At 58.6% G+C, this 25277-nt stretch overlaps 1 protein-coding gene across 3 annotated transcripts in view; it reads right to left on the reverse strand.

The window, feature by feature from the left end:
- The window catches only part of RARA (retinoic acid receptor alpha), a 43478-nt gene extending 20848 nt beyond the window's left edge, over positions 1-22630 (reverse strand). The window contains exons 1-2 of one of the 3 annotated variants that reach the window (XM_040245432.1): positions 22527-22630; positions 1600-2127 (exon numbers count right to left, since the gene is read on the reverse strand). In XM_040245432.1, coding sequence (XP_040101366.1) covers positions 1600-1777 — 178 coding nt within the window. In that variant the 5' untranslated portion in view covers positions 1778-2127; positions 22527-22630. Of the gene's footprint in view, positions 1-1599; positions 2128-2371; positions 2476-13657; positions 13855-22526 lie in introns of those variants that run through there. The other 2 variants (XM_040245433.1, XM_040245434.1) reach the window with 2 other exon arrangements.
- Positions 22631-25277: the final 2647 nt, after the last annotated feature.

Genomic DNA, 25277 nt, shown 5'->3' on the forward strand with positions numbered 1-25277 from the left:
AATCACCTGGGGAAGAGCAAGCTGTCCACCAGCACCAGGCTGAGCGCTCTCGGTTTCTCCTTCCCTAAAACCCCCACCCTGGCGGGAAGCAGACACTCCAGTTCCTGGAGCTGGGATGTGAACTCCAGTTCCCACACAGATCCCAGGCACCCCAGACTCACCCGCCCCTTCTCCAGCATCCCCTAACTCAGAGACTGGCCTCTCCCAACACTGAGCACAGACTGAAGACTAGGCCAGAATCGTTCTGACTCCCAGGTCACGATGCTGCCCGCTGTGCCCCCTCCATGGGAGGAAACAGAAGGTGAGGTTTGAGGAGGCAGCATCCGCCTGCCCCCTTCCCCGGGGCACAGAGGGTAGGGACCTAAAGGAACACAGACTTAGAGCCCCTGCTCTCAGCGGCTGGTGGGGCTGGAGAGGGAGGGGGCCACCGAGCAAGCCAGAGGAGGCGAGCCAGGAAGCAGTGGTGGCGGTGGGCAGCTGGCCAGTGCGGGCAGTGAGGCGCCCAGCCAGGGCCTGCCCCAGGGACAAAGAGACTCCCTGGCTCCGGGGAGAGTGCGCTGCCCCCAAGCTGGGAAGGGGGCACTGACCCAGCCCAGCCAGGCGCACAGGGCAGCGGTGCCAGGCAGCTTGCCAGTGGCGTGGGAGAGGCGGTGGGTGCCCAGGGCAGGGTGTTCAGTCCCTGCCCGCCAGGAGAGGTGGGACACGTTTCCCAGGTCAACAGCTGACCGGCCAAGCCAGTCTGCCGTCCATGGCCCCCTTCTACGGCTTCCACCCCCTCCCGCCCCAGGCCAGGCCCTGGCTCCCTCCTCCCCCAAACCCTGGCCTGGCGCCCAGCTGGGCCCTGGGGGCCAGAGTTACTGTAAGCCGCCTGGCAGGACCGAGGCCTGGACTCTGCCAGCTGGCCTCAGTGCCGCCACCTCCCACTACCTGGCTCGGCCAGCCAGGGAAGGGTACCGAGACCCCCACCCAGCCAACAGGCGACCCCCCATGGCAGACAGCGGAGGCGGAGAGAAAACACAGGACCTGCCAAGAGCAGGCCTGCGGCCACAGCCAGAGTCCAGGCCTGTGTCCCCTCCCGGACTCTCCCCCCATCACCAGGCTGCCTGTGGGGCCCTCTCCTGCCCTGGCGCCCTCCCCACAAAGGGAAGCACCATCCGGCCTGGCCAGCAGTGAGGGGAGGGGGTGCTACTCCAGTCCCTTCTCTCAGAGGCACTGGATGGAGTGGGCTGGAGGTGGGGTGCTGTTCTCAGCAGACCAGCCATCCCCACCAAATGTCGAGAGGTTTGTTTACCCAACTCCAGCCTCCTTGTCCAGTGCTTGGAGCTATTTATAAGGCCCTCAACGGCAGAGCACATGAGGGGGCGTGAGGGGCCAGAGGACAGCATTGTCTCAGCTCTCCACACTCCGTGCCACCTCCCAACACCAAACACAACCACGACGATTAGCCTACTGGCCTTTCATCCTCAAGCCCCCTTGTCCAGCAGGTCCCCCCTGTCTGGAGGAGACCTGGCCACTGAGGAAGAGATGTGTCCAGAGGCCCAGCCTCGGGCCTGCCGCCCTCCATGGCCCCCTCCCACGGCACTCCCCGACCCCACTTACTGGCTGGGGATGGCGTGCTATAGCCGCTCACTGGAAGCTGGTGCTGGAGAGTGGTCAGAGCGCCTGGGGGGGACAGTCCACCCAGCATGGGGGGGAAGAAGAAGGCGTAGGGGGGCACCGGGTACCCATTGAGGTGCCCTCCCCCAGGTGTTGGGCAGGAGCTGCTGTTGCTGGCCATGCCAGGCGGCTACAGTCAGAAGCACAGGCAGACAGTCTGGCGGGCTTCAGGCCGCCTCTCCTCGGGGCATGGGGCCTGGGCCCAGAGGGGGCTCGGGTGGTCAGCCCACCCCCCCTTCCGTCCTGGAGCTGCAGTCCAAGGCCAGCAGGCTAATCTCAGGCTCCTGGCACCCCCACTTTATGGGGGGCCGGTGGGCTGAGGGATGTCCCGAGAGCCAGTCCTTTAGTCAAGCGGTTCTGCGAGCTGGCACTTTCCTGGGAAGGTCCAGAGCAGGCCTTCAGGATGCCGAAAAGGAAGCCTCTCCTGGGTGGGCCCTGGCTAGGCGGCTGTGGGGGCCATGTCCCGTGATGCTGCAGAGAGAGAAAAGACAGGTGAGTGGACACCGGGAAGCGGGCTCACGGGCATTCCCTGTGGAGCTCCCCAACCTGGGCGGCCGGAGATTTTCCCGTGGCACCCGGCTGAGCAGACAGCTGGCACCATGCCTGGCTGGCAGAAACAGCCTGGGAGTAGGGCCCAGACACTGCTGGGGGTGGCAGGACAGCAGAGCAGGCTGGGGAGACGGGGATAGAGCCCAGAGTGAGGAGGGCCTCTCACCCACAGTCCTGAGAGCAAAGCGTCCACGCTGCCATGCCACCCCGGAGGATTCCTGCAGCAGAGAAAGGCAGCTGGCCCTCCTTCCCCCAAAGCAGGTTACCTGAGGTCAAGATGCAGAGAACGTGTGCTTGAGAGGAGGAGGGAGGGGGAGGAAAAGCCGCTTCCCTAAAGCATTGGCACTTCTCAGAAAAATGACTCCTAAGCCAGGGGGCCTTACTTACACCACTTCCCCCCCAAATCCAAGCCCAAGCACCCCAGATGGGTTTGTCCCACAGGCCCAGGGAGGAGGCCCGTTTACATACCTACAAATAGGGAAATGGGAGCTGAGGACTCCTGAGTATCACCTCCATTGCCTAACAGCATGATGGGCTGGGGGTAGAGTGTGTGCCAGGGGACTACCTAGCATGGAAGCCCCCTACTCCCCTCGCCCACAATGAAGGAGCAAGGGAAACTGAGCTCAGACTTCACCCACATCCTCTGCCTGGAGAAGCAACCTCCCTGGAGGGAGTGGGAAGTGAGCAGAAGATGAGAGCCCAGATGCCCCCCCCACCATCAGTGTATACACAGATCCACACCCTGTTTGAACAGCTGGGGCCTGAGGATACACAAAGATAACACCACAGGTAGCAAGAGACAGAGGTGAACCCAGAAATTCCACGACACAGTGAGACAGACAGGCAGCAACAAGAGCAAAGAAAGAGAAAGAGAGAAACAGAAGCATCCACAAGAGGGCTAGGAGGATATATATGAACAATATCAATAAACATGCATGTACTTATATATGAGTGTGTGTATACACACACATACACACACCTGTGACATATATGAAAAAGAAAAGAGAAACACGGCTAATCAAAGCCACAATGAGATACCATTTTGCATCCACCAAGATGGCTATGATCAAAAAGACTGATAATAAGTAGGTGAGGATGTGGAGAAATTGAACCTTCATACATAGTTGGCAGGAATGTTAAATGGTACAGCTGCTTTGAAAAACAGGCTGGCAGTTCTTCAGGAGGTTAAACACAGAGTAATATGACCCAGCAATTCCACTTCTAGGTATCTACCCAAGAGAAGGTAAAACATTAAGTCCACACAAACACCTGTTCATGGATACGAACCTTCACACCAACACAGCCAAAAAGAGTAGAACCGACCCAACTGTCCATCAACAGATGAATGGATAAATAGAATGCCGTACATCCATACAGTGGAATAGTATTCTGCCATAAAAGGAACAAGGCACTGGGACTTCCCTTGTGGTCAGTGGCTAAGACTCCGTGCTCCCAATGCAGGCAGCCTGGGCTTGATCCCTGGTCAGGGAACTAGATCCCACATACTGCAACTAAAAGTTCCCATGCCGCAGCTAAAGATCCCACACATGGCAACGAAGATAAAGGATCTCAAGTGCTGCAACCGAGACCTGGCGTGGCCAAATAAATAAATACATGAATATTTTCTAAAAAGGGACAAAGTCCTGACACATACTACATCATGGATAAACCTTGAAAACATTCTGCTAGTGGTAAAAGACCACCTGTTGTATGATTCCCTTTATATGAAATGTCCAAAACAGGCAAATCTAAAAAGGCAGAAAGTAGATTGTGGTTAGTTACAGGGTGGGGGGGTGGTGTGGGTGTGGGTTTGAGGGAAATGGGAAGTGACTGCTGAATGGTATGGGGGCTCTTTTTGGAGTGATGAAAAATTTCTACAAGTGAACGTGGTGATGGTTGCACAACTCTGTGACTATAGTAAAACCACTGAATTGTACACTTTAATAGGTGAATTTTATGGTACACGAATTACATCTCCATAAAGCTGTTAAGGGGAGGAAGGGAAGAGAAAAGAGAAGAAAAGAAAACAGGGCCACAGAGACTCAAAATAAGGATGGCCTCCAACCCCTTCCTCTCCAAGCTCAGGCCATAATACCATGTTCCAAGCTCCAGGCTCCAAGCTCAGACCTGGAGTCCAGGGGACATGCACATGGCCAGCATTTGGCCAAGAACGATGCCTGAGATGGAGGAGTTCTGCCAAGGCCACTGTGGACGAGGCCAGGACTCCTGGGCCCAGCTGGGTGGGCCAGCCAGCCTGTGACTGTGCCGGGCTGAGGGGGGAGGTGGGGACAGGTACTTGCAAGGGAGGGGGCAGCTCCCCAGGAGTGAAATCTGGACCTTGTTAATGACCATGATTTTTACTGTTACTAATTATGACCTCCTCAGGGCCTCTCTTACTCCTGAATGAGGTGCCCCCTTCCTCCCCCAGGCCCCCGCCGATTCCCTCCCAGGCCGAGAGGCTGATGTCAGAGGAACAGGGGCCCCACCCATTGGGCCAGCTGCCACCCTGGCCCCCCTACACACCCCTGAGGGGCCCCGCACAAGGGGAACTCAAGCCAGCATGAGAATGAGGGGCAGGCTCAGCCTCAATAGTGTTGACAGTCAGACCCTCACACACACACACACACACACTTGCAGGCACTTACACACAGAGTTCTAGGGAAAGCGTCCGGTGGGCAAGGGCACGTTTGCACACCCAGCCTGTGTGCGTGCAGACACACACGTGGCACACGAGGAGGGGGAACCCAGATACACGCTCCGCCACACCTAGGCTCCACACACAATGAAGCCGGCTCCAGGTCTGCATGCATGGCCCAGGACACAGCTCCTCACAGACACACGACCACAGCCTCACGGTCTCCCTGGTCCTCACCCAGCCAGGCTGGCCTCTGCACCTGCCTCCCTGTGGGCCAGCCCCCCAACAGAGCAGGGTCCACAAACAGAGAGAAGCACTCCAGTGGATTCAGGTCCACAGGGGGGCTACCTCCGGAGGTGAAGCCCAGGAAGCCGTTCACTCCAGACCCCAGGCCTCCTGACCCAGCTTTTGGAGGATGGGGGCGGATTCAGTCTGGACCCTCTGGAGCCCACCCTTACCCCAAAAGAGAGACTAACAACAGCCACCTTAATATGCCTCAACTCTGCCCCTGAGAAGTTTGAAACTGGACCATACTTCAAACCTCACTCACAGATACACACCCCAGGGAGAGGCTGGAAGGCGGCCCCCACCCCCATCAGAGCTTCACCAAAGGAGCTCAGCCTGCAAACTTCAATGCAAAGTTACTCAACTCCCTGGGGAAGGCCTTGAGTCAAGGGACGGGGTAAAGGTCACAGAAATGGGCCAAGGGCCAGGCTGGCCAGGGAACAGGGATGGGCAAGAGCAGGGATGAGGAGGGCGGGGCCAAAGAGCCCAGGCGCAGCCTCAATAGGTTTCTCTGGAACCATGACCACCCTCGGGGAGATGCCTGGGCCTTGGCCCCCGGCACCCAGGGTGGAGAAGACACTGTCAGAGAATCGAAACCAGCACCAAAGAAAGGGAAAACAAATTACCCACATCCAACCTCCACCCTGTGCCTGCCACCTCCACTGCCCACGGGCACCCTCCCTCGAGGGAGGGAAAAACCACAGGCCCTCACCTCCCATACACCGACCTCAGCCTCAGCACAGCACAAAGGGGGTGGGGGGAGGGCCAAAGCGCTGACCACCAGCCAGGCACCCCTGCCCGCTGGGGACTCCCCCACCCTCAAAGGTGCCAGGACCCCTTCCCCAGCGTCAGGAGTCCCAGCCACCCGTTCCTTAGGTCCCCAGAGTCTCACATCTAGAGAGAGACAAAAGGTGGCTGAGCCATGAAGACAGCAGAAAGAACCAAAGGTTTTGAAGGGTCAAATCTCAGCTCTGCCACTCTGGGTGACCTTAGACAAGTCACTTAACCTCCCTAAGCATCTGTTTACTCGCCTGTGAACTGCCTACCTCAACAACTGGCTGTGTGATTTCAGAGATAAAAGTCCTGGAAAGCACCCAGCACAGTGCCTGGCACACAGGAGGTGCTGGGCAACGGGGTCCCCTGCCTCCCCCATGTCTACCAGCGCCCCCGCAGCGCCTCCCTGGCCCATGTGTCTGCACTCCCCTCCTTCTCCCTAGCCAGTGCTAGTATCTGCTGACGGGGCTGGGCGGGAAAATTACCCATTTTCCAGGGTCTGTTTCCCCCCTAGACTAAGGAGCGGAATGTAGGGAGAGGAATACTCGGGGTGTGGGTGGAGGCCTGACCACAACCCTTTCCCAAATTTCCTTCTTTCGTTTCACAAACCAAAAAAGGGAAACCTTTGGATTTGGGAAGCGGAGGAGGGGAAGAGAAATAGTTTATTCTCCTGCCCTCAGGGAAGGGGAGCCAGGGGTCCTCAAACCCAGCTGGCTTTGCCCTCCTCTTCATCTACTTCTCCCCTCTGTTCCCAAGTTCCCCCACAACTAAGACTCCTAAGGAATAGAGGCCAGGCAGTTCTGGATGGGCTGAGAGAGAAGGGGATAAGGATTGAGGAGCTTAAAAGAAGGGGCGACAGGGGCTTTCCTAAGCATTCTAGACAGTCAATGAATCATATGCAAATGACACCCAAAGCTCAAGCTCAACTTGGGGGTGGGGGGCAGGGAGTCCAGCCCTGACAGAAGCAAAGACCCAGCCTCTCTGGACCCCCTTCCCCTGCCAGGAGCTGGCAGAGCAGGGCAGGGCGGGACAGGGCAGATTTCAAACCAGAACAGTGGGCTGGAACTATTTATAAACTTTCCAGGAAAACACACACACATACACACACAAAGCCACAACCTCTCCCCCTCCCCCATACTTCTCAGATCAGCAAAGTAATGAACATTACTCCTTTTTCACCCTTTTCCAGGGGCCCCTCTCTCTTCCCAGCCATGCTCATCCTCTGTTTACCTTTTGCTCACCCGGCTCTGGGCTGCAGGAAGCCAGCAAGGCCAGCCTCATTTTGAAAGAGACCACCCCAGGCAGGGCAGAGGAGGATCGGCTGGGTGAGGCGGGGACAGGTGGAGGGCCTCTCTTCCCCCACCAGTCCTCAGAAGCCTAGGCCTGCCTTGCCAGAGCTAGGAATTGTTTGAAAACCTGCCCCAAGCGCTTGCAGGGCACATCACCGAAGACAGTCAGGGGAGACCTGAAGTCCAGCAGCTGGCCTCAGGATGCTACCATTGCGTCTCAAGACGCAGCACTTACTCCCAAAAAGTGGGTTTCATGTCTCCCCAACTTGAACCCGCCCAGCCCAAGCTTCTGTCCCAGCCCCACTGGGCTGCCTGATGTCCACAGGCCATGCTCCCCATGTGACTGAATCCCAGGCAGAAGGCAATTGTATAACTCAAGCCCAGGACAGGCCAGGTCTGCAAGGAGGAAGTTGGGGGGGTGGTCTCTGCTGGTCAGGGCAGTGTCCCAACTCTTGCACCCCCAGGGACTGCACCCCAGAGGCCCGTGGGAGATGTGATCGGGGCCTCCAAAGCCCAGGGTGAATGGGGGACCCATTCAGAATCAGAGCTGAAGCCTCCCAGCCGGTCTTCTGTCGGAGCAGAGAGCAGGTGAAAGGGCAGGGGGCAGCTCAGACCTCAAGGAGAGGGACCGGCCCACGGGGAAGGAAGAAAACAGGAAGAGGAAGAGAGAGATGAGGCTGCTGAGGCCACAGCCAGACCACAGGAGTATACGGACCACACAAAGGCAGCTCTGTCCGGGTGGAGGACCAAAGGGGCACAGACAAAAGGGGACCCCCCCCAGCTTGGAAACCACCGTCTTGTCTTCACAACCAACCTGGCATGGGGCTTTCCCCACCCCCACCTTGGCAGCTGCCCCCTCACCACTGTCTCCCCTCTCCGCAGGGCAGGAAGTACAACTATCACAATGCGGGGGGCGGGGGGAGGTGGGGGTGAACACAGAGAGCAGAAGGGGTGTGTGTGTGTGTGTGTGTGTGTGTGTGTGTGCGTGTGTGCGCGTGCACACGCACGCACAGGTATAGGTGTTGTGTAGGTGTAAGGCTACAGCAATCTACCCTGCTAACTCCTCAGCCCTGCCCCAGCCCTGGGAGTACCAAATCTGAATCTGAGGGCAGACAGGCTGTCAGCAGCACACAGTGCGCCGAGCCCCCAGCTCAGCATCCCTCCCTAGGGACCGTGCTGCAGGGAAGCCGGGAACGCTCCCCCTCCTGCCTCAGGATATCCTTTTGGCTCTGACCCCAGACCAGGCCTGAGTCAGACTGTGCCCCGCCCCATACCCCTCTATCCAGCAACCCCCCAGGAACTTCCTACTCCACACTCGCCTACTCAGTTGGGGTTGGAACTGGGGGAATCTCTTCCCCCACTTTAGCCCTCGCTGAACAGAGAAGCCCACCAGGGGTGGGGCGGATGGTCACAAAATCCCAGGAGCTGCCCCTTCAGCTGAGGGCCTGTGGGATCAGGGAGAAGTGGATGCAGGCTGTGTGCAGAGGTGAGAGGAGGCACTGCAGAGCACCACCTCCCTGCCCCCAAATCACACAAAACCGGGGATCCTGCCCAGGGCGCCTCCCTACTCCAGCCTGGACCCCAAGAAGCCACAGGAACTCCTTGGGGAAAGTAGTTTCCATGAGAACAGAGGATGGGAGAAGGTTCCTAAGAGAAAGGGGACGCGAGCAGACATTCCTAGAACGGGAGTCTTTCTAGGCCAACGGGACCCCCAGGTGGAGGTCTGCACAACCTAGTCAGACTCACAGTCAGCCACAGCCAAGCGCAGCCAGACGTGGTCACCGTCTCCTCGACACTCAGTCTGACTGGGTGGCTGCGACTCCTTCCCACAGACAGAAGTCTGGGGGGCCTTGGGGGATCTGGGGCATCGGAGACCACACACACTCAGCCTGAAACAGCCCCTTGGGCAGGCCCCCTCCAACCACCCCCCCAACTGTGGGCCTAGAGGGAGGGGCAGTTTGCTCCCCACAAGAGCCAGGGTAGTGCCCAAGGCGGCCATCTCCATGGCAACCAACAACAAACATCCCGGGAACCACAGTGGGACAGGAAGTGGCAGTCACATGACGGGAAGACAGTTTTTTTTTTCAGTGGGGGGGTGATGAAGCTTGTTAGCAGCCCCCGCCCCGGGGGAATCAGCGGTCCCCTAAGTTTACCCCACTTGGAACTGGAGAGAAGGGGGGCAGCTGGGAAGGTGCACCCCCCACACTGCAGTGGGCGCAGCTGGTCGCAAGGCCGACGGGCCCTCCCTCCCCGCCTGCCACTCATGGTTCTCCCCGCTGGGTCCCCCTCCCTTCCACTTCCTGCCGTGACTGGAGATCAGAGAACTCCCCACCACAGCTTCCCCTTCTCAAGTCTCGATTCCTGGGCTGAAGGTTTCACTGTGGGGCGAGGGACACAAGGAAGGAGGGCTGGGGACCTGCGGAAGGACCCGGGGGACAGAAGCTCCAGGGGAGGGGCTGGGAGGGAGCTACTCCAAGGGAGGTGTGTACACACAGGCACACCAAGAGTGGGTCACGGTGACATACCAGCGGGCGCAGTGACACAGACTGCCTGACCTCAGGCAGCTCTGGGTGGAGGGGAGCAGAGCCGCTGGATCCGGCGCACCCCACTCCACCCTGCTCCTGAGCCTCCAGGTTCATCTCAGGCGTCTGCTGGCCTCCAGGCAGGCGAGGTCCCAACGGTGCCCAGCCCACACCACCTCTCCCCTGCCTTCTATGCTGAGGAATCCCCCTCCCAGCTCCAAGGTGCCCGCCCAGACGAGGGCACCTTGGCCGGAGGTGGGGGGAATGGAACCTCCCGCCACCCCCCTCCCCTTCTCTGCAGATGTCCCAGACTATATTTAGCCCAAACCGGGCGGCCAGCCAGACCCAGACTCCCCACTGGCCCGGAGCTGAGCTCCCAGTTTTTATGCAATTAAAACATTAACAGAGAACCACCCCCATCCACACACCCCACCACCACCACCCCTAGTCCAGCCAGAGCAGCAGAGCTCAGAAAACTTGAACATGGGCAGCCCAGCTCTGCAGCCAGGGATGGGGGTGGGGGTCATTGGGGAAATAGCAATAAATTCATCCCCTTGCCCATCTCCCAGGCCCTACCCCCACAGGCAGGACAGGCACATCATCCATGAGATCAGGTTGACACTTGGGAGGGGAGGGGAGGCTTTCCTGGTTCCGGCCGGAAGGGAAAGGCATACCCAGTGGGTGGGGGGTTGCCTGGCTGCAGAAATTCCACCTGTCATTTTGCAGCCCCCCTCCCCGGCCAGCTCCAGTTACAGGGCTGGGAGTTGGCAACAGGTGCTGGCCAGGCTGGCAGCAGACTAATCCCCATTCGCTCCCCAGGCTGACAGTGGTGCCTGGAGGTCCAGGCAGGGGCCCTGGCCAGCAGGATGCTGGGTAGAAGGAGGCATTGCTGCCTGGGGCCGGGGGAGAGGGGAGCCCAGACCCCTCCTGTAAGACCTGGCCCCCTGGATTCTGTGTGCTGGAAGGTCTGGCGAAGGCAAGGAAACCTTAGTTCCACAGCACCTATTTCATTTCCCCAAGATGCCAGGCGGGCGGGCTAGAGTGTGGGAGGTCTGTCTGCCTGCCTCTTCCTCCTCCTCCTCTCCAAATTCCAGGAACAGGCAAGGGAGGCTCCAGTTGCGGAGAGAGAGAGCAAGCAGGCGGTCCCAGCTGAGAGGGAGGAGGGGCGGGGACTGGAGCGGGAGGCAAGATCCAGACGAAGCAAGAGACACCCACACCCAAGCCAGACGGGACAGACACACAGACACTGACACGTTCTCACACTCTGGGCCTACTCCTCGTGTGCCGCCCACCCTGCAGGGACACCCAGACTCCCCAGCCAGTCCTGCCAATCTCCAGAACACTCCCTGGACACACACAGAGATCCAGGACTTCGCCCCCACCCCACATCCCCCCACAAACCCTGTGGGCTCCACACAGCAGCCAGAGGGTGGAGAGGGGAACAGAGGGAGGAAAGAGAGCAGGCGTCAGAGAGGACATGTAGCCAAAACCCTGGGAACTGGGGTATCAGTTGCCATACTCCTTTCCCAAAACCCAGTAAGTCAAGACAACCCTGGCCATCTTGCCAGGGGCCCTGCCAGCTTCCCACACTCCCCAAACCACCACCAGGAAGGGTGTGGGGTGCTGGGCGAGAGGAGATTTACTCATTGCATTGGTGGGGAGAGGATAGGATTACCTTCCCCAGATGCCCATCACCCCTGAACCCAGACTCTGGAAGCCAGAGTCCCAAACTCACCCACCCATACAGCCCAGTCAGGGTGCTGCCCTGTCCATACCACCCAGAAAACAGGGAACAGGGCACTAAGGTTTTATCTGGGGGCAGGCCCCACCCTGTCACATAATTCTGAGGACCACCCAAGACCCTCTAGTCTGATCAAGGAGTGAGGAGGGGGTTGGGGGGGGTTCCCTGAGGGCAGACAGAGCCAGGTTTCAGGACCAAGTGATTTAGAGGAAGGGGAGCTAATTAACTGGGGTCTGGGTCAATACCCCCAAAACAGACCCCAAGAGGCACTCAGACGATGCCCTTTCCCCCCCAGTAGACAGGGTGGCAGGAACCACGTCATGGCACATGTGGGTGACTGTGCCCAGCGGGGGAGGCACGGGGGTGATCAGGATGGGGCTGCCCACAGCTAGCTTCCTGCCAGGCAGCCACATGGTTAGGAGTAGGAGGGGGACCAGGGAGGTTTCCCAGAGTGGTAGTAGGGACATTTAGGGTCAACCTGAAGGGCGGGGATTTGGGGGTTATAAGAGGAGGCAGCACAAGTTGCTCCAAGCCCAGGGTCTTCTCAGAACTGCCCCTGCATCTGCACTGCCCTTACCAGTTTGGCGAGGAAAGTCCTGAGGTGCCCACCTCATGTACACTCATTCACATACTCCAAATCCAAGATCCTCCACTCCCACGGACCTACCCAAGTCTGACACCAGTGACCCCTCTGTCTCAGGACCGACATGGCCCAGGCTCCAGGCAGAACTGACGTCCGAGCCCCTCCCAGTGCATCAACATCTTTCATAGTCACAAACTCCCTGACTCCACAACCACCCCCACCCTGCCCCCTCCAGCTCCAAAGACTCTTTTATCCCTCCCCCAGACTCATCTCCACCCCTCACAGGGGAAGCCCCAAGGCTCCAAGGCACCCCCACTGCAACCTGGGGCTTCCCCGGCCCAGCCTCCCCATCAAGCACAAGGCCCTGGAGGAGAGTTTGGGGCTTGAGCCCATTTCCTAGCAAGACCTGGTGACCTTACTGAACCACTTCCCCAGAACAACCCTGCCCTGTGACCACTGCAGCCAGGGAAGGGAATGAGAGACATCTCTGAATCTCCTAACTGGGAAACTGGAGGAGGGATGGCAGTCAGGAGCAGAAGTGAGGGTTGGGGGTAAGCCCGCAGTGGGTGGAGGGGTGGGGGAGTCTCCATCTGAGAGCATACACACACATACATGTGCACACATCTCGCAAGTAGAAGGCAATCTGGTTACAGAAGAGGGAGCTGGCATCAGGTGGGGGCCAAGGGTACCCCCTCCATACCAGCACATGGGCAACCTATCCAAGGTAGGATGAATGGTAGAGACGTGACTCCAAGACTGGGGGGCTTTTCTTATCTGATTTTCACATGAGTTAGTCCCCATCCCCAGCGTGGCACAATGGAGGCCTGGCCCCCTTCTCAGGGAGAAGCCTGAGAATAAGGCAATGCCCAGAGAGGAGAAGGGGCACTGCCAAGCAGACTTTCCAGCGCCCCCCCTCCCACATACACATCTGGCTCGCAGCTTCCCCGCTTTCTGGGTGGCACCAGGTCCCAGACACCCTCGGCAGAGCAAAGACGACCAATCTATGCCTTCCTCCCTATGCCCCCAAATGCTTCCACAAGCCCACAGTGCCACCAGATTCAGAGACATCCCGCCCCTGGTTGCACTGGCTCCTGTCCCCAGTTCTGACGGCTCCCCGAACTCCACGGGGGACACCAGCTGAATGGGCCCCGCCCCCCAACCGGCTGCCTCTGGTGGGGGTGGGCCCCAGGGCTGATTCTCCCCAAACCACAGGGCGGCTCAGATAACAGGAGAAAAAGGAGGGGGCTAGTCCGTTGGGCATCCGATCTCTCCCCAAACAGGTTTCAAAGTCTTTTTGTTTTACTTGTTTGTGAAAAGAAGCGCGAGAGAGAGCAGGAATTCCCAGCGTGGATTCTGCCACAGCTCGGCCGCCAGAGACACGCGCGGCAGACGGCCCCAGACATCTCCCGGCTGCGCGCGAAGACACCGGAGCAGACAGACACACAGACGGGGCTCCCCCACCCTGAGCACGGCGGCGGGTTGGGAAGCCCAGGAAACCCCAGGTTCCCGTCGGAACCCGCCCGGCACCGGGTCCCCGCCAGCGGGTTCTATCAGGAACAGGCCAAGGGGCCCCAATGCCTGCGCGAGCCGGAGGCTCTCCAAAATCCCCAGGGGAGAGGTTACCTCGCAGTAGGGGGAAGCAGTCCGGCCAGGTCACCCGCGGGCACAGCGTATGCCCTGACCCTGAGCCTTGGAGCCGCTCGGCGTCAAGGGTTGCGGGGTCCAGGGAAAGGAACGGTTTGGGGGGCCGTGGTTCAGGGGCGCGGGGCTAAAGCAGCGGCCATGGCGAGTCACGTGCGGAGGCTGAAACTTTACCCGGAGCCCCAGACTGGGGGGGCGGAGGGTACCGAGCTGCGGGGAGGCCCTCACCCTCGGGCCCGCCCCCGTCCGCCCACCGACCAATCACTAGCCAGGGGCGGGCACACAAGATCACGCCCCCTCCCCTCCTTAATAGACCCAGGGAAAGGGCGAGTCTTAAAGGAGCCGCGCCTAGCTGAAAGCTCGACCGTGGGAATCTGGGAGAATCCCTCCCTCGGCCCCAAAAGAAGAGATTGAGAGCGAGAAGGGGAGTTCTGCGCAAAGAATGGAATTAGAATTCAGTGGAGAAAGGACTGCCATGTGCGGTATCACACTCCCTTCCCCCCAACCACACACACCCACACTCAGGGGCGAGGATCACGAGCACACACCCTTCACACCTAAACCTGGGTTAGACGGGCGGCGACGTAACATTGGAAACAAATACAGAGATTCTGGCCCTAGCGGTCAAGGCTCTGACCCCTTTCATTATAATCTTTCTCCTGGAGCCCCCTGAAAATGGGAGTGTGTGTGATCTTGAGCGAGTCGCTTCCTTTCTCTAAATCTCAATTTTCTCACTGGCAAAAAAGGAGTGCAAAGGCATGTAGACCACCTCCAAGCACGGTCCCCTCCTCTTCCCCTAAACACCTTTCCAACTTGGGTGGATCGGAGGAACTCTGGCCCAACCCAACCTTTCAGCAACCCCCAGAACCTTTCCCCCAAAAGAACAGCTATTCTTAGGGGTATTCCAAGAGCCGAGCTGGGGGCGCCCAGGAGCACCCACAATCTCAGACTCAGGCTTCTCTCTCCTGGTCCAGGCTGGAGGAGACAGGAAAGCTCGCATTCTTGGGGCAGAATCTGAGTCACTCTCCCTCTGCGGAGACCCCAGTCTTAGCCTGCTGCTCCGTTTGAGGACCATCTGCCCACCTCTAGCCGTCTACGGCGGGAGGGAGGGGCGGGGGGCCGGACAGAAAGAGGAATCAATAAGTGAACACCTCCCTCCAGGTCCTCGGTCAGAGAAGTGGCCACAAGTGCCCCCACAGGACTTCCCACTGTAAGGGGAAGTGCCCACTCCCAGGCCTCCTGTGAGGAGACAGCATGACCCGGCTGGCAGAGCTCTCAAACCCACCGCCCCGACAGTCCCCGCTTTTTAGACAAGGAACCCCAGTCTGCGAGTGGACGCTGGATTTAACCCCCGATCGCCCGGCACAGGTAGCACAGCCGGGTCTAGGACCAAGGGATCTCATTGTCTCTCTCCATCTTGGGGCCCCCAGCCTGTTTGAGGTAGGACAAGCAGGGTCAGTAGGACACTGTGCCCTGAGGTCCGGCGGCGCGGGGAAAGAGCGTCCGGGTGACGCTTCCCCAGGCCCCTTCCCGCCGCTGGGCCGGGCTGTCGCCCGCTGGGCCGGGCTGTCTCCCGCTCCCTTCTGGATTTCCGTCCGCCGGTGCGAACCAGCCCCTCCCGCCCTGTCCCGGCCAGATCCATCCGCAAACATGCGCTCAGCGGGCAGGAATGCGCCAATGGCTCCCAGATGTGCACGCCGACGCTTAACCCCTTCTCCCCCAACCCCCCCCCCCCCCCAAAAAAGGCCTTCTAGCTAGACTCCAGCCAGCAGCAGGGGGCGCCGCTCAGGGAGGGGACTCAGTGCCAGCCGCCCCCCAGCTCGCACCGTCTCCTAGTTTCCACCAGTCTAGATTCTGCCAGGCTTCCTTCCCGCCGAGGCCAGAGGGGAAAGATCGCGGACACTAAAATGCATCGGCATACTGCCTCCCGCGAAGGGGGGCCTTCATGCACACCTGCCAGCACATGGGGTCAGGTTCACTCGCGCACATGGGGACGCAGGTGTGCAAATGCACACGCATGTGCACATTAGCGCACACACGTATGCACACATATGTATACACACAGAACTAGCACATCCAAGACAAGGCATTTGTGCACCCACAAGGTCATGACGCAGAGGGGAGGGACACTCCTGAAAAGACAGAGCGGGAGACCCACATGCAGATGAGGGCAGAAATTCATGCACCCGCAAACCTGCTCCCCACAGAGGGCAGACACGCACAGAAAATTGACATCCATGTGTACAAGCACACAGCCCACACTTTGGGGCACTACCTCACTGCTGACTTGAACTCCAGCTCTGCAGGACCCACTCCAGGGTCCCCACCCCCGCCCTCCAGGGACTCTCCTGCAAGGAGAAGCGCTCCGGGGCCAAAGGAGGGAGACAAGCCACAGTCCCAGGGACTCCTCACTCTTTGAAAAAGACGCCCCTTCTTGGGGCCTAGCCTTTCTCTCTGGCAGGCAGAGGAGACAGGCTGAGGGAGGAGCCTGAGCTGCTGATTTCCCAAGACAGGCATCCCTCTCCCAACTAGAGGAAATCTGAGAAAACCCAGATAGGTGTGGGGCCAGTGACAGCCTCAGTCAGACAAAGGAGATACAAAATAGCTGTGAAACACCCTGGGAGAGCCTACACTTCCAGCAAAACAAGGCCTCCCTTTCTCTGCCTGTGGGGAACTCTTGAAGAACAGCATCACTGGCAACCTGAACAGAGGATGAGAAATACTGCCCCCGCAAGACCGCCTGGATGCAGGTGGGGTGGAGATGTCTGCTGGAACCTGAACTGACCCCACCAGACTCCTCTCCCCCTCACTAGCTGCTCAGCTTATCCCCCGCAAACCCCCTCATGGCCCCACCCACCTGGCTTTCACAGTCCTGGAGAGTCATCCAGGGCAAGGCTCCTGCTTGCATGGTACAAAGGAGGAAACTGAGGCTCAGAAAGGGAATGGCCCTGCTCAAGGTCATACAGCTTGTCAGTGGTAGAGCTAAGAGCTGAGACTCAAACTCACAACCCCTCCTCAACCCCCCATTTATCCTGAATATATTTCCATGCAGCACCCTGCTCCCTCTTCCTTCATCCCCCAACAGAGCACAGGGCAGAAACACCAGCCTTGCCTGGCTCTGCAGATTTGTGGGTGGGCCCAGGACATACCAGAGAGAGATCAGAGAAGATGCTGGGGGCTACATACATAGCCCCCCAACCTCACCCCCAAGCCCAGTGCCCACCTGCCCAGCAGGCATAGCCAGTGACTCAGCTGCATCCGGGGGAGATGCCAGGACAGTGACTCACCTACCGAGAAGAGCTGAGCCTGGCACCTTGCCAGCCCCAGGACAGAAGTGACTTAGTCACCGAGACTGTGATACCCAGCAGGCACAGCCCAGGGATTGGGGACAGGGGCAGGCCATGTCCTCCATGGTTATCTGCATCCCTGATGAAGAACAGGCATCCTGGGGCAAGCCATGGCACTACCCACCCCTGAACCCTTACTACTGCCCACACTTGACGGGCCCTGCTTCCGTGCAGACAAGTTTTCTGAGACCCCTGGGCTGCCCTGCCCCTCCCCTGAATGAAGCCTGCCCCTTGCCCATCACTCACCACCCACTCTCCCCCCAGCCCCACCTCCTCCTGCCACCCAAGTTGTACCCAGGCTGTGAGTCTCCTTTAACGTGTCTTGGCAGCACCTCCTGCCCCCACAGCCCCTCTTCCCCCCGCCATACACACATCCACTCATACACACTTCTGCCAGCCCTGCTTCTGCCAGCAGCTGCTGAAGTTGTTCAGCGGGAGGGGAATCGGGGTGCAGGGATTGAGTTACCAGAGGCTGATGGGGTGGGCTGTCACCCAATCCCTTCCCCAGCTCATCCTCCCCCCTGGATACAGCCTCCCTCACCCACCTGCTCCCCTCCTACCTCTGGCTGGCAGCCTACTGCCCTTTAAGCCCCTCCACCCCCACTCCACCCAAGCTAGAAAATAAATGTTCAAGGGTATTTGTCATGCGAAGACCAGCCCAAGATATGAGAGAGAGAGAGAGCAAGAGAGAAGACAGAGACAGACAGAATCATTCCTGTGCCCAGGCTACAGGCACTAGGTGTGTGGATCTCTGTGTATGTTGAGCCAGAAAGGGACTGAGTAACTCCCCAAGTCTTGGGAGAGTTGATGGGGCCCAAGGGGAGCCGACAGGCTGAACAACCTCAATCCATTTGCACTATTGATTTCTCATACACTGCAGCCGGCCTGATGAGGGGGGATGATAAATCAGCCCCCCAGAGACATAGAAACTGAGTGGAGAGAGGGGGAGGGGCCCCTGCACCACAGTTGGTGGCCCACTGAGACCTGCTTGGGGGGAGGAGGCGAGCTGGGCGCCGAGTGGCAGGAGGCAGGGTGGGGAGTGGGTGTTGGATTAAAGTCTGTCTAGGACACCTCCTTCCCGCTGGATCTGAAGCTGATTGGAAGAAAGAAGGTGGTGGACAGAAGCACCTTTGGCTCCCAAAGCAGGGCTCTGAACAACCCCAGAGGGTGTTCTTCACCCACTGGGCTATGGAATGGCGCCCCCTGCAGCTCTGCAACATGCTGGCCCCTGGGATGAGGCTCTTCTGAGGGACCAGTTTCTCCGCTGAACTTTCTCCCCCTCAGAGGCCTGGGCCTCAGAGGGCTCACTTCTGACTGTGATCAGAAGCCAGTGGCAATCTCCCTGCTCCCACCCCCTTCCTTTGTTGGGTGGATTGGCAAACAACCATTGTGACCTAGGCGTGGCAGGACGGGGGCTCACAAAGGGCTCTGTATGCTAGTCCTTGGTCGGTCCCTAACTCCTCCTGGGACTGTGGGCACAATCCCCCACCCTCGCTGGGTCCCTAAAATGGGGTTAGGCCGGATGCCCCTTTTCGAAGGTGTCTCCAAGCTCCTGGCTAGCCAGCCCGTGAGACTGTTGGAACTTGCCCAGCACCTTGATTCACACCAGTGGCCACAGGCCACCTAAACAAACCCCAACCCTGACCTCCTTCCAGCCTGGACACAGACTCTCTCCACACATGGCAGAGACTTATAAACAAACCAAGCTGGGGTTTACCGAAGACCCTGCATAAACAAGCAGAGAGGGAAAGAGACCAGGAGCCTGGCCAGGCCCTACTTGCTGCCAGACAGACAGACAGACGAGGTAGCACAGCCCAGTGCGAGGAGGGGCTGTGACAAGAGAAAAACAAAGGGCGCAAGGGGCCTGGATTGGGGTTCCAAAGCAGCCAATGATGGGGTGAATGTCCAAGGGCAAATCAGATCCCCTCTTTCCCGCTCTGTAGGGCAGAGGGATGGGCCAGATGCCTCCAAATCCCCTTCTGGTTCTATTGGGATAGAGAGAGCCCTGGGGGTCCCCAGGACTCCCCGCCCAGTCCAGCCCATCCTCTGGTCAGGACCCCCTTCTCAAGGCCCTACCTCTGTCTGCCACGCCTCCTCCTTGCTCTGTCTACTGCCCCCCTGGCCCTTCCTCACTCCTCCACCCGCCGGCTTGCCCTCACCTTGGCCAGCCCCTCTGCCTGCCCCGTGCTTTTCTGCACGTCCCTCCTGCCAGGGGACAGACCAACTAAAAATAGTCCCTGCAGCCTTTCTCGCCCACAGCTGCCCAAAGAGCAGGAAATGAGGGGGGCAGGGAGGCCCATGTCCTGCTCTCCCCCACAAACTCCCAGCCCCAAATCAGGTCCAGCCCTCCAGCCTGGGACGAGTGCCAACTTGGCCATCTCGGGGGCACCCCACACCCCTTCCCTAGGGGGAGGCCTGCCCATAAGTGCCTACAATCTGAGAGCTGTCCTCACCCCACGGGAGGGGGAGAGGAGGCCAGCGGTCTGGAGGGAAACCTTCCCAATTTCTGACAAATCAGTGCCAACCACACTGTGGGCACTGAGAGGGCAGGGCCTGGCTCCACGGACTGGTCTTTTGAGGGCAGAGGGAATTGGTGTGGAGAACTCTGTGCTGGTTCTCTTCATCCTGGCCCAGCTGGAAGGAAGACAAAATAGTGCCCCAGCCTCAATTATGCTAATCCCCCATTCCCCTAAATGTGTGGGTGCAGACAGAGGGGTTTCGGTAGCCACCCCCAGATGCCATGGGGAAAAAAGCTTTAGAGGAGAGGTCTTGGCTCCCACACATAAAGATGGAAGCCTGGAGGCAAGAACAGGTCATGCCTGCCAGGCTGGGCATATGCTGCCCCCAAGCTGAGTCAGAGGCTGGGAGGGAGGAGCCGGACGCTGGGTGCCAGGGGCTACAGAGCCTCCACCCCTATCCTACCTGGGACTCCTGACACCTCCAAGCCCTGGGAGAAGGCCCTCCCTGCGCAGGAGGAAGGAAACCAGCTTAGCGACTCTCTGGAGGCCTGCAGGGCAGCTCTGCACCAGGAGGCAGGCGGGAAACCCAGGAGTCTTGGCTCCTGGCCCAGGGAGGGAGTGAGAGAAATACCTCGGAGGGGAGGAAACAGCTTGGAGAGAGGCAGACACAAGTGCCCCCAGCAGCTCCCAGAGGCGACCCTCCAGGAGGAACTGGCCAGGGGGGCTGCAGGGGGAAAGTGAACACATTTCTGAACAAGAAGGGAGAAGAAGGCAGAGTCCTAGGGATGCAGGAAGCAGGGCAGGCCAGCCAGGCTCTCACCTGCTCTCCTCTCCTCCCATCAGAGCCTGTCAGAGACCGAAGTGCTTATTAAGGGCACTAAATATCAGGGAGGTCCGAGGGGCCTACGTGTGTTCCCCCCTCCCCTTACCTCCAGACCTCAGCCTGTTCGTTCCTGAGCTTCCCCTGGCACCCCTCCCCTGGGGCCCAGCCAAGTCAGGAGTCAGCAAGCCCAAGGTGGTGCCTGGGAGGCCCGGGCAGTGCCAGGGGCAGCCCTCATACCATCCTCCCACTGGCTTCCCTCCCGCCTGCTCTCGGCCGCCACACATATCTCAGCTGTCGAATCCGATTAGGGCTCCTGCCCAGTGAGCCGGACAAGGAGGCCACTGGGCAGGAGAGAGACAGGGACAAGGACGCTGAGCAGGAATGGCAGGAGGAGGGTGGAGACAGGGCTCAGGGGAGAAGGTGCAGAGCCCCAGAGGACCAGAGAGCTGAGCGCCAGCTATGACCCGCATTAGGGGAACTCTGCAGCCCCTGGGGCAACAACCTGGCTCCTCCATCCCAGAGATGGGCAAGGATGGGGGAAGGAAACTGAAGGCAGAGAGATGACCTAGATTAGAAAAAGAATCCCATGCTGGAGCAGTATCCCCGCCCTCCCACCCCGCCACACCCCCACCCACTACCATTTGTACTGGGCTGTAGGATATATCGTCTTATGAGGTCTTTATGGCTGCATCCCTATCAGGCAAGCCGGGCTTGTTACTAATAGCCATTTTTATAAATTAAGAAACTAGAGGCTTAGAGACCTGCATAAATGCACGTAGTCAAATAAGCGAGCTGAGTCTCAAATTCAGGCCTGATTCTCAGTCCACTGCTCACAAGCAGAATTTACTTTCCTTCCTTGGTCAAGAGCAGAACTGAGTCTGAAGTCACTCCATTATCCACATTTTCCTCCAAAACGACCCCTTAGGGGATCTGAGGGATCACGGAGGAATACAGAACATACCCTACACCTAGATAGAGTGACCAGATAGGGGTGCGCCACCCACCCACCACACAGAGAGCTAGAGGGGTTCCCTCAAAGTGTGACCTGTCCCTTCCATGGCTCCCCAGCCCAGTCTGCTACACCCAGAGGCAATACACACACTCACACACACGGTTACTCAGACAAGTCATAAACCCCTCCTGCCGACCCACCAAACCAGAATGGGATGCCCAAGATCTTCAGAGAACAAGGCCTGTCAGCCCCCCAGGAGAGGGACAAACAAGTCACCGCAAACACCAGGTATCATCCACCCCTCTCCCAGAGAGCCTGCAGGAGGGCAGAAGCTTCAGGGCAACACCAGGAGCACGAGCTCTGAAAGCCAAGGAGCCCAGGGAGCTGGCATGGCTGGGTGGCCTCCCTGATTTGGTCCACACCCCCTTTCCCAGCCATCTGGGCTGATTCTATTCTGGCCTGGGCCGCACTCTGGGATCTCTCCCCTTCCATGCATATAGCCACCTCTATCCCAAGCTTATAGATCTTACAACCATATGGTCTATACACACACGCGTGCACACACACATACACACACACACACACACACACACACACAGAGTGGGTGTGGGGGGGGCGCTTTTCCATAGGTGTTGAGGAGTTAGCAAGGATGGGAAGGGCTCTAACCTGAAAGAACTTCCCCCCACCCCAGGGAAAGGTCACCCCCACACTCCCAAAAAAGCTCACACTCTCCACTACCCTCCCACACAGCCTTTGGCCACTCCAACGTGCCATGAGCCTGGAAGGTGGCACTGGTTCTACAAGGAGAGAAGGGAGTGGGGGGCAAAGTCCTGGGCTCTTAGGGGCGGGGAGGGAGGGCAGAGAGGAAGCAAGAGAGAAATCCCCAGGGAGTCTTGGCTTCCCCAGCGGTCTCCCGGTCCGGCTCCCGGTCACCTTAGCGTGCCAGTTCTCCCCTCGAGGTGAGGTGGGGGAAGGGGGATTAGGAAACACTGCAAAGGAGGGTGCGGGGTCTGGCGCCCGGGCAGACCTTACCCCCACTTTCCATTCTTAGCTGGAGAACGGGAATGCCTGAGGGGCGTGCAGCAAGGGCGCCGGAGGGCGCAGGGGCTCCGAGCTCCCAGGCCCCCACCTCCCTGGACTACAGCGAGCCGTGGGGGAGGAGAGATGGGGAAAGCCTGAACTGCCGAGAGGGAAACGGTCAGATGAGAAGCGGAGAGGCCGGGCGGAAGGCGGCCGAGACAGAATTGGGAGGGGGTGTTCGAAGTCCTACCTGCTCAGGTGCGTGCCGGCGGGGGGCGATGGGGTTCCCAGGAGAACCGGGGAAGCCCTCTCAGCTCGATTCAGGATTCCCCCCTGCTTCTGGGTTAGGCTGCTGCAAGAGGCACAGGTTCCCGTTGGGTCCTAAAGCCCACTCTCCAAACTCTCCCCGCCCTCTTCCACCAGCCGTGACTGGGTCAGCGGGTGCAGAGCTGAACCGATGGGGCAGAAAGAACTCACTGGTGAAAGACGAGGTCTGAGTCATGGGCTAGGGACAGCCACAGTCCCCGGTGGCAAATACACAGCACATGGGAGATTTTAGTTGAGGATATTATGGGACAGAATTAAAGAAAACATTGCCTCTGCTTGGCCTGAACGGATGGATTTGAGCTTTGGGACTGAAGGTGGGGTTATGATGGCTTTTCTCACCACTCCCAACTAGCCTGGGATCTGGGGAAGGGGGGTGGTTACTTTGGACAGGAGCTCACTTCTACCCCCCCCTCCTAGACAGAGCACAGTCTCCCCTAAATTATTCCTAAATGCCTAGGAGGAGGAGGTCATGCCAAGGGGAAAGAAGACACTGATTTCTAGCAAGTGGAAAGGGCAGTATGACTTAGGTAGCAATTGGAAATCAGCATTTTTATATCCTTAGACTGAGCCCTGTGTGTCTGGGAGTGTGTTGGCTTGTGCAGATATATGTAGCCAGGTGAGAGGATAAGCCGGTGGGGCTGGGAGTCTTTGGGTTACATCCTTTGGCAGAAATGGCAACTGTCAGTGAAGGAAGGGGATGCAGAACCTAGGGGTCGACTCGGGCTCCCTACCTGGCCCTCAATTGGATCCTGAAGCTTTACCAGAATGAATATGTTAAAGGAGAGTATTTTCCCAGGTACTATTTAGGATAAATAGGGGGCAAGAGGGCCTCAGCATTAGATCAACTTCAAGGTTTTTGTTGTCTAGTCGCTCAGTCATGACCGATTCTTGGTGACCGCATGGACTGTAGCCCACCAGGCTCCTCTGTCCCTGGGCTTCTCCAGGCAAGAGCACTGAGGTGGGTTGCCATTTCCTTCTCCAGGGAACCTTCCTGACCCAGGGGTCAAATCCTGTATTTTGGCGGGTGGATTCTTTACCACTGAGCCACCAGGGAAGCCTGCAACTTCAAGGTTACAGACCCAGTTTAGAATAGCCCAAATTCTCAAAGGGAGAACTCAGGGTTGGGGGGCAAGGTGGGCCAGGAAATGTGGAGGGAAGGCTGAAGAGGGCCTGGTAAACATTTTGCAAGGGGAGTTGCACACACCTCCAGCAGCAAAGCAGGGGAAACGTCACAGGGTGAAGGGCCAGGGGAAGTCAGGGACAGAGTCATGGAAGGGAGAGGGCACGGCCTCTTCCTAGAAGGGGGAGAGGGTGGCAGCAGTGCCTCCACCCCTGCGTCAGTCTGGCAGGAACTGGGGAGAGGAGCTGGATGGCAGGTTTGGAGGGCCCCAGGGTGGAGCCGGTGGGGTGAGCTCAGGTCAAGCCTTTCACCCTAATGTGCCTCAGTTCTCTCCCAGCTGTTAACCAGGGCTCTGGGTTCTTCCCAGGCAGTTAATGAGTGTTTACAGAAGAGCTTGGAGATCTTCAGATCTCAGCTGGGCCACCACTACAGTTATAAAGCTCAATAAGGGCTGAGTGTCAGTGGGGAGGGGAGGAGCAGGGGAAGAGGGAAACAGACGACTCTCTTACAACCTAAGGATAAAGCCACGCTCAGAGAGCAGAGCCAGCCTCAGCTGCCACAGGATATCCTTGTGCCCAGGGATGGAGGTCATGTACCCTCATCCTTCTTACCACCACCAAAGGCTGGCCCGCAGCTAAGTATGGGCAGAACCCAGACTACAGCCGGTCTTCATTAACTCCAGCTCTTTTTCACCCCCCACTGTGAACCCACAGCTTCTACAGGCCCAGGCTGGAGGGGCTGCCCTAGCCCGACCTCGCTGCTGACTCTGGGGTAGGGGGCACCGTACTGTAGGCCAAGCTACCAGCTGAAAATAAGGTCGAAGCAAGACTCGCTTTTCCCACTGGGAGTGAGCGGAGAGGAAAGAAAGGAGTGTGGGGGTGAGAGGGTGGAGGTGGGGGAATTTAGGGCAAACAGCAGGCAGTGAAGTCAACTGGATCTAGGCCCAGAAACCCCCACACCCTGGGGCCAAGTCTTACTCTAGCTTTGCTTCCAGCCCAGTTTTGGCTGGGCCCCAAACTAGGGAAGGCCCTGGCTGCCCCTTTCCGCCTCCCTACCCCCACCCTTATTAAATACACATTTTATCTCTCAGCATCTTCATTATCTTAACTGAAGGAGACAAGCAGTGGATGGCGGCGGCAGAGAGCGTCAGGAGAGGGGGGGCGGGTGTGGGGAGCAGGCGCACCCTTGTTGTAAAGTGCTGATGAAGCTCTTTCAGGCAGTGTGGGAAACAGAGGCGGGATCAAAGGCAGCGAGGCTGATTCAGAACTCAATTAGAGCTTTTTAAAAAAGGAGCTGGCTCCCTCCTTTTGCCAGGCTTCAGACAGCCTTTACCTAGGCCCCTTGCACCCAATTAGCTTCTACTGGGGGCCTGGGGCCGGGGTTGAAAACCAAGGGGAGGCCAGAGGGCACAGCTTCTCCCCCTGCAGACCCACCCCTTCTAAGAAGGCGGAGACCTGCTGCTGTGTGTAACTTAAAAGGTCTCAGAGGGCACCTGACCTTTTCAGAAGAAACCTGAGATCACACCTTTTCCTCAAAAGTTAAAACAGGACACCA

This window comes from Oryx dammah, unplaced genomic scaffold (assembly GCF_014754425.2).
Source record: "Oryx dammah isolate SB20612 unplaced genomic scaffold, SCBI_Odam_1.1 HiC_scaffold_8, whole genome shotgun sequence".
Classification (NCBI taxonomy): Eukaryota; Metazoa; Chordata; class Mammalia; order Artiodactyla; family Bovidae; genus Oryx; species Oryx dammah.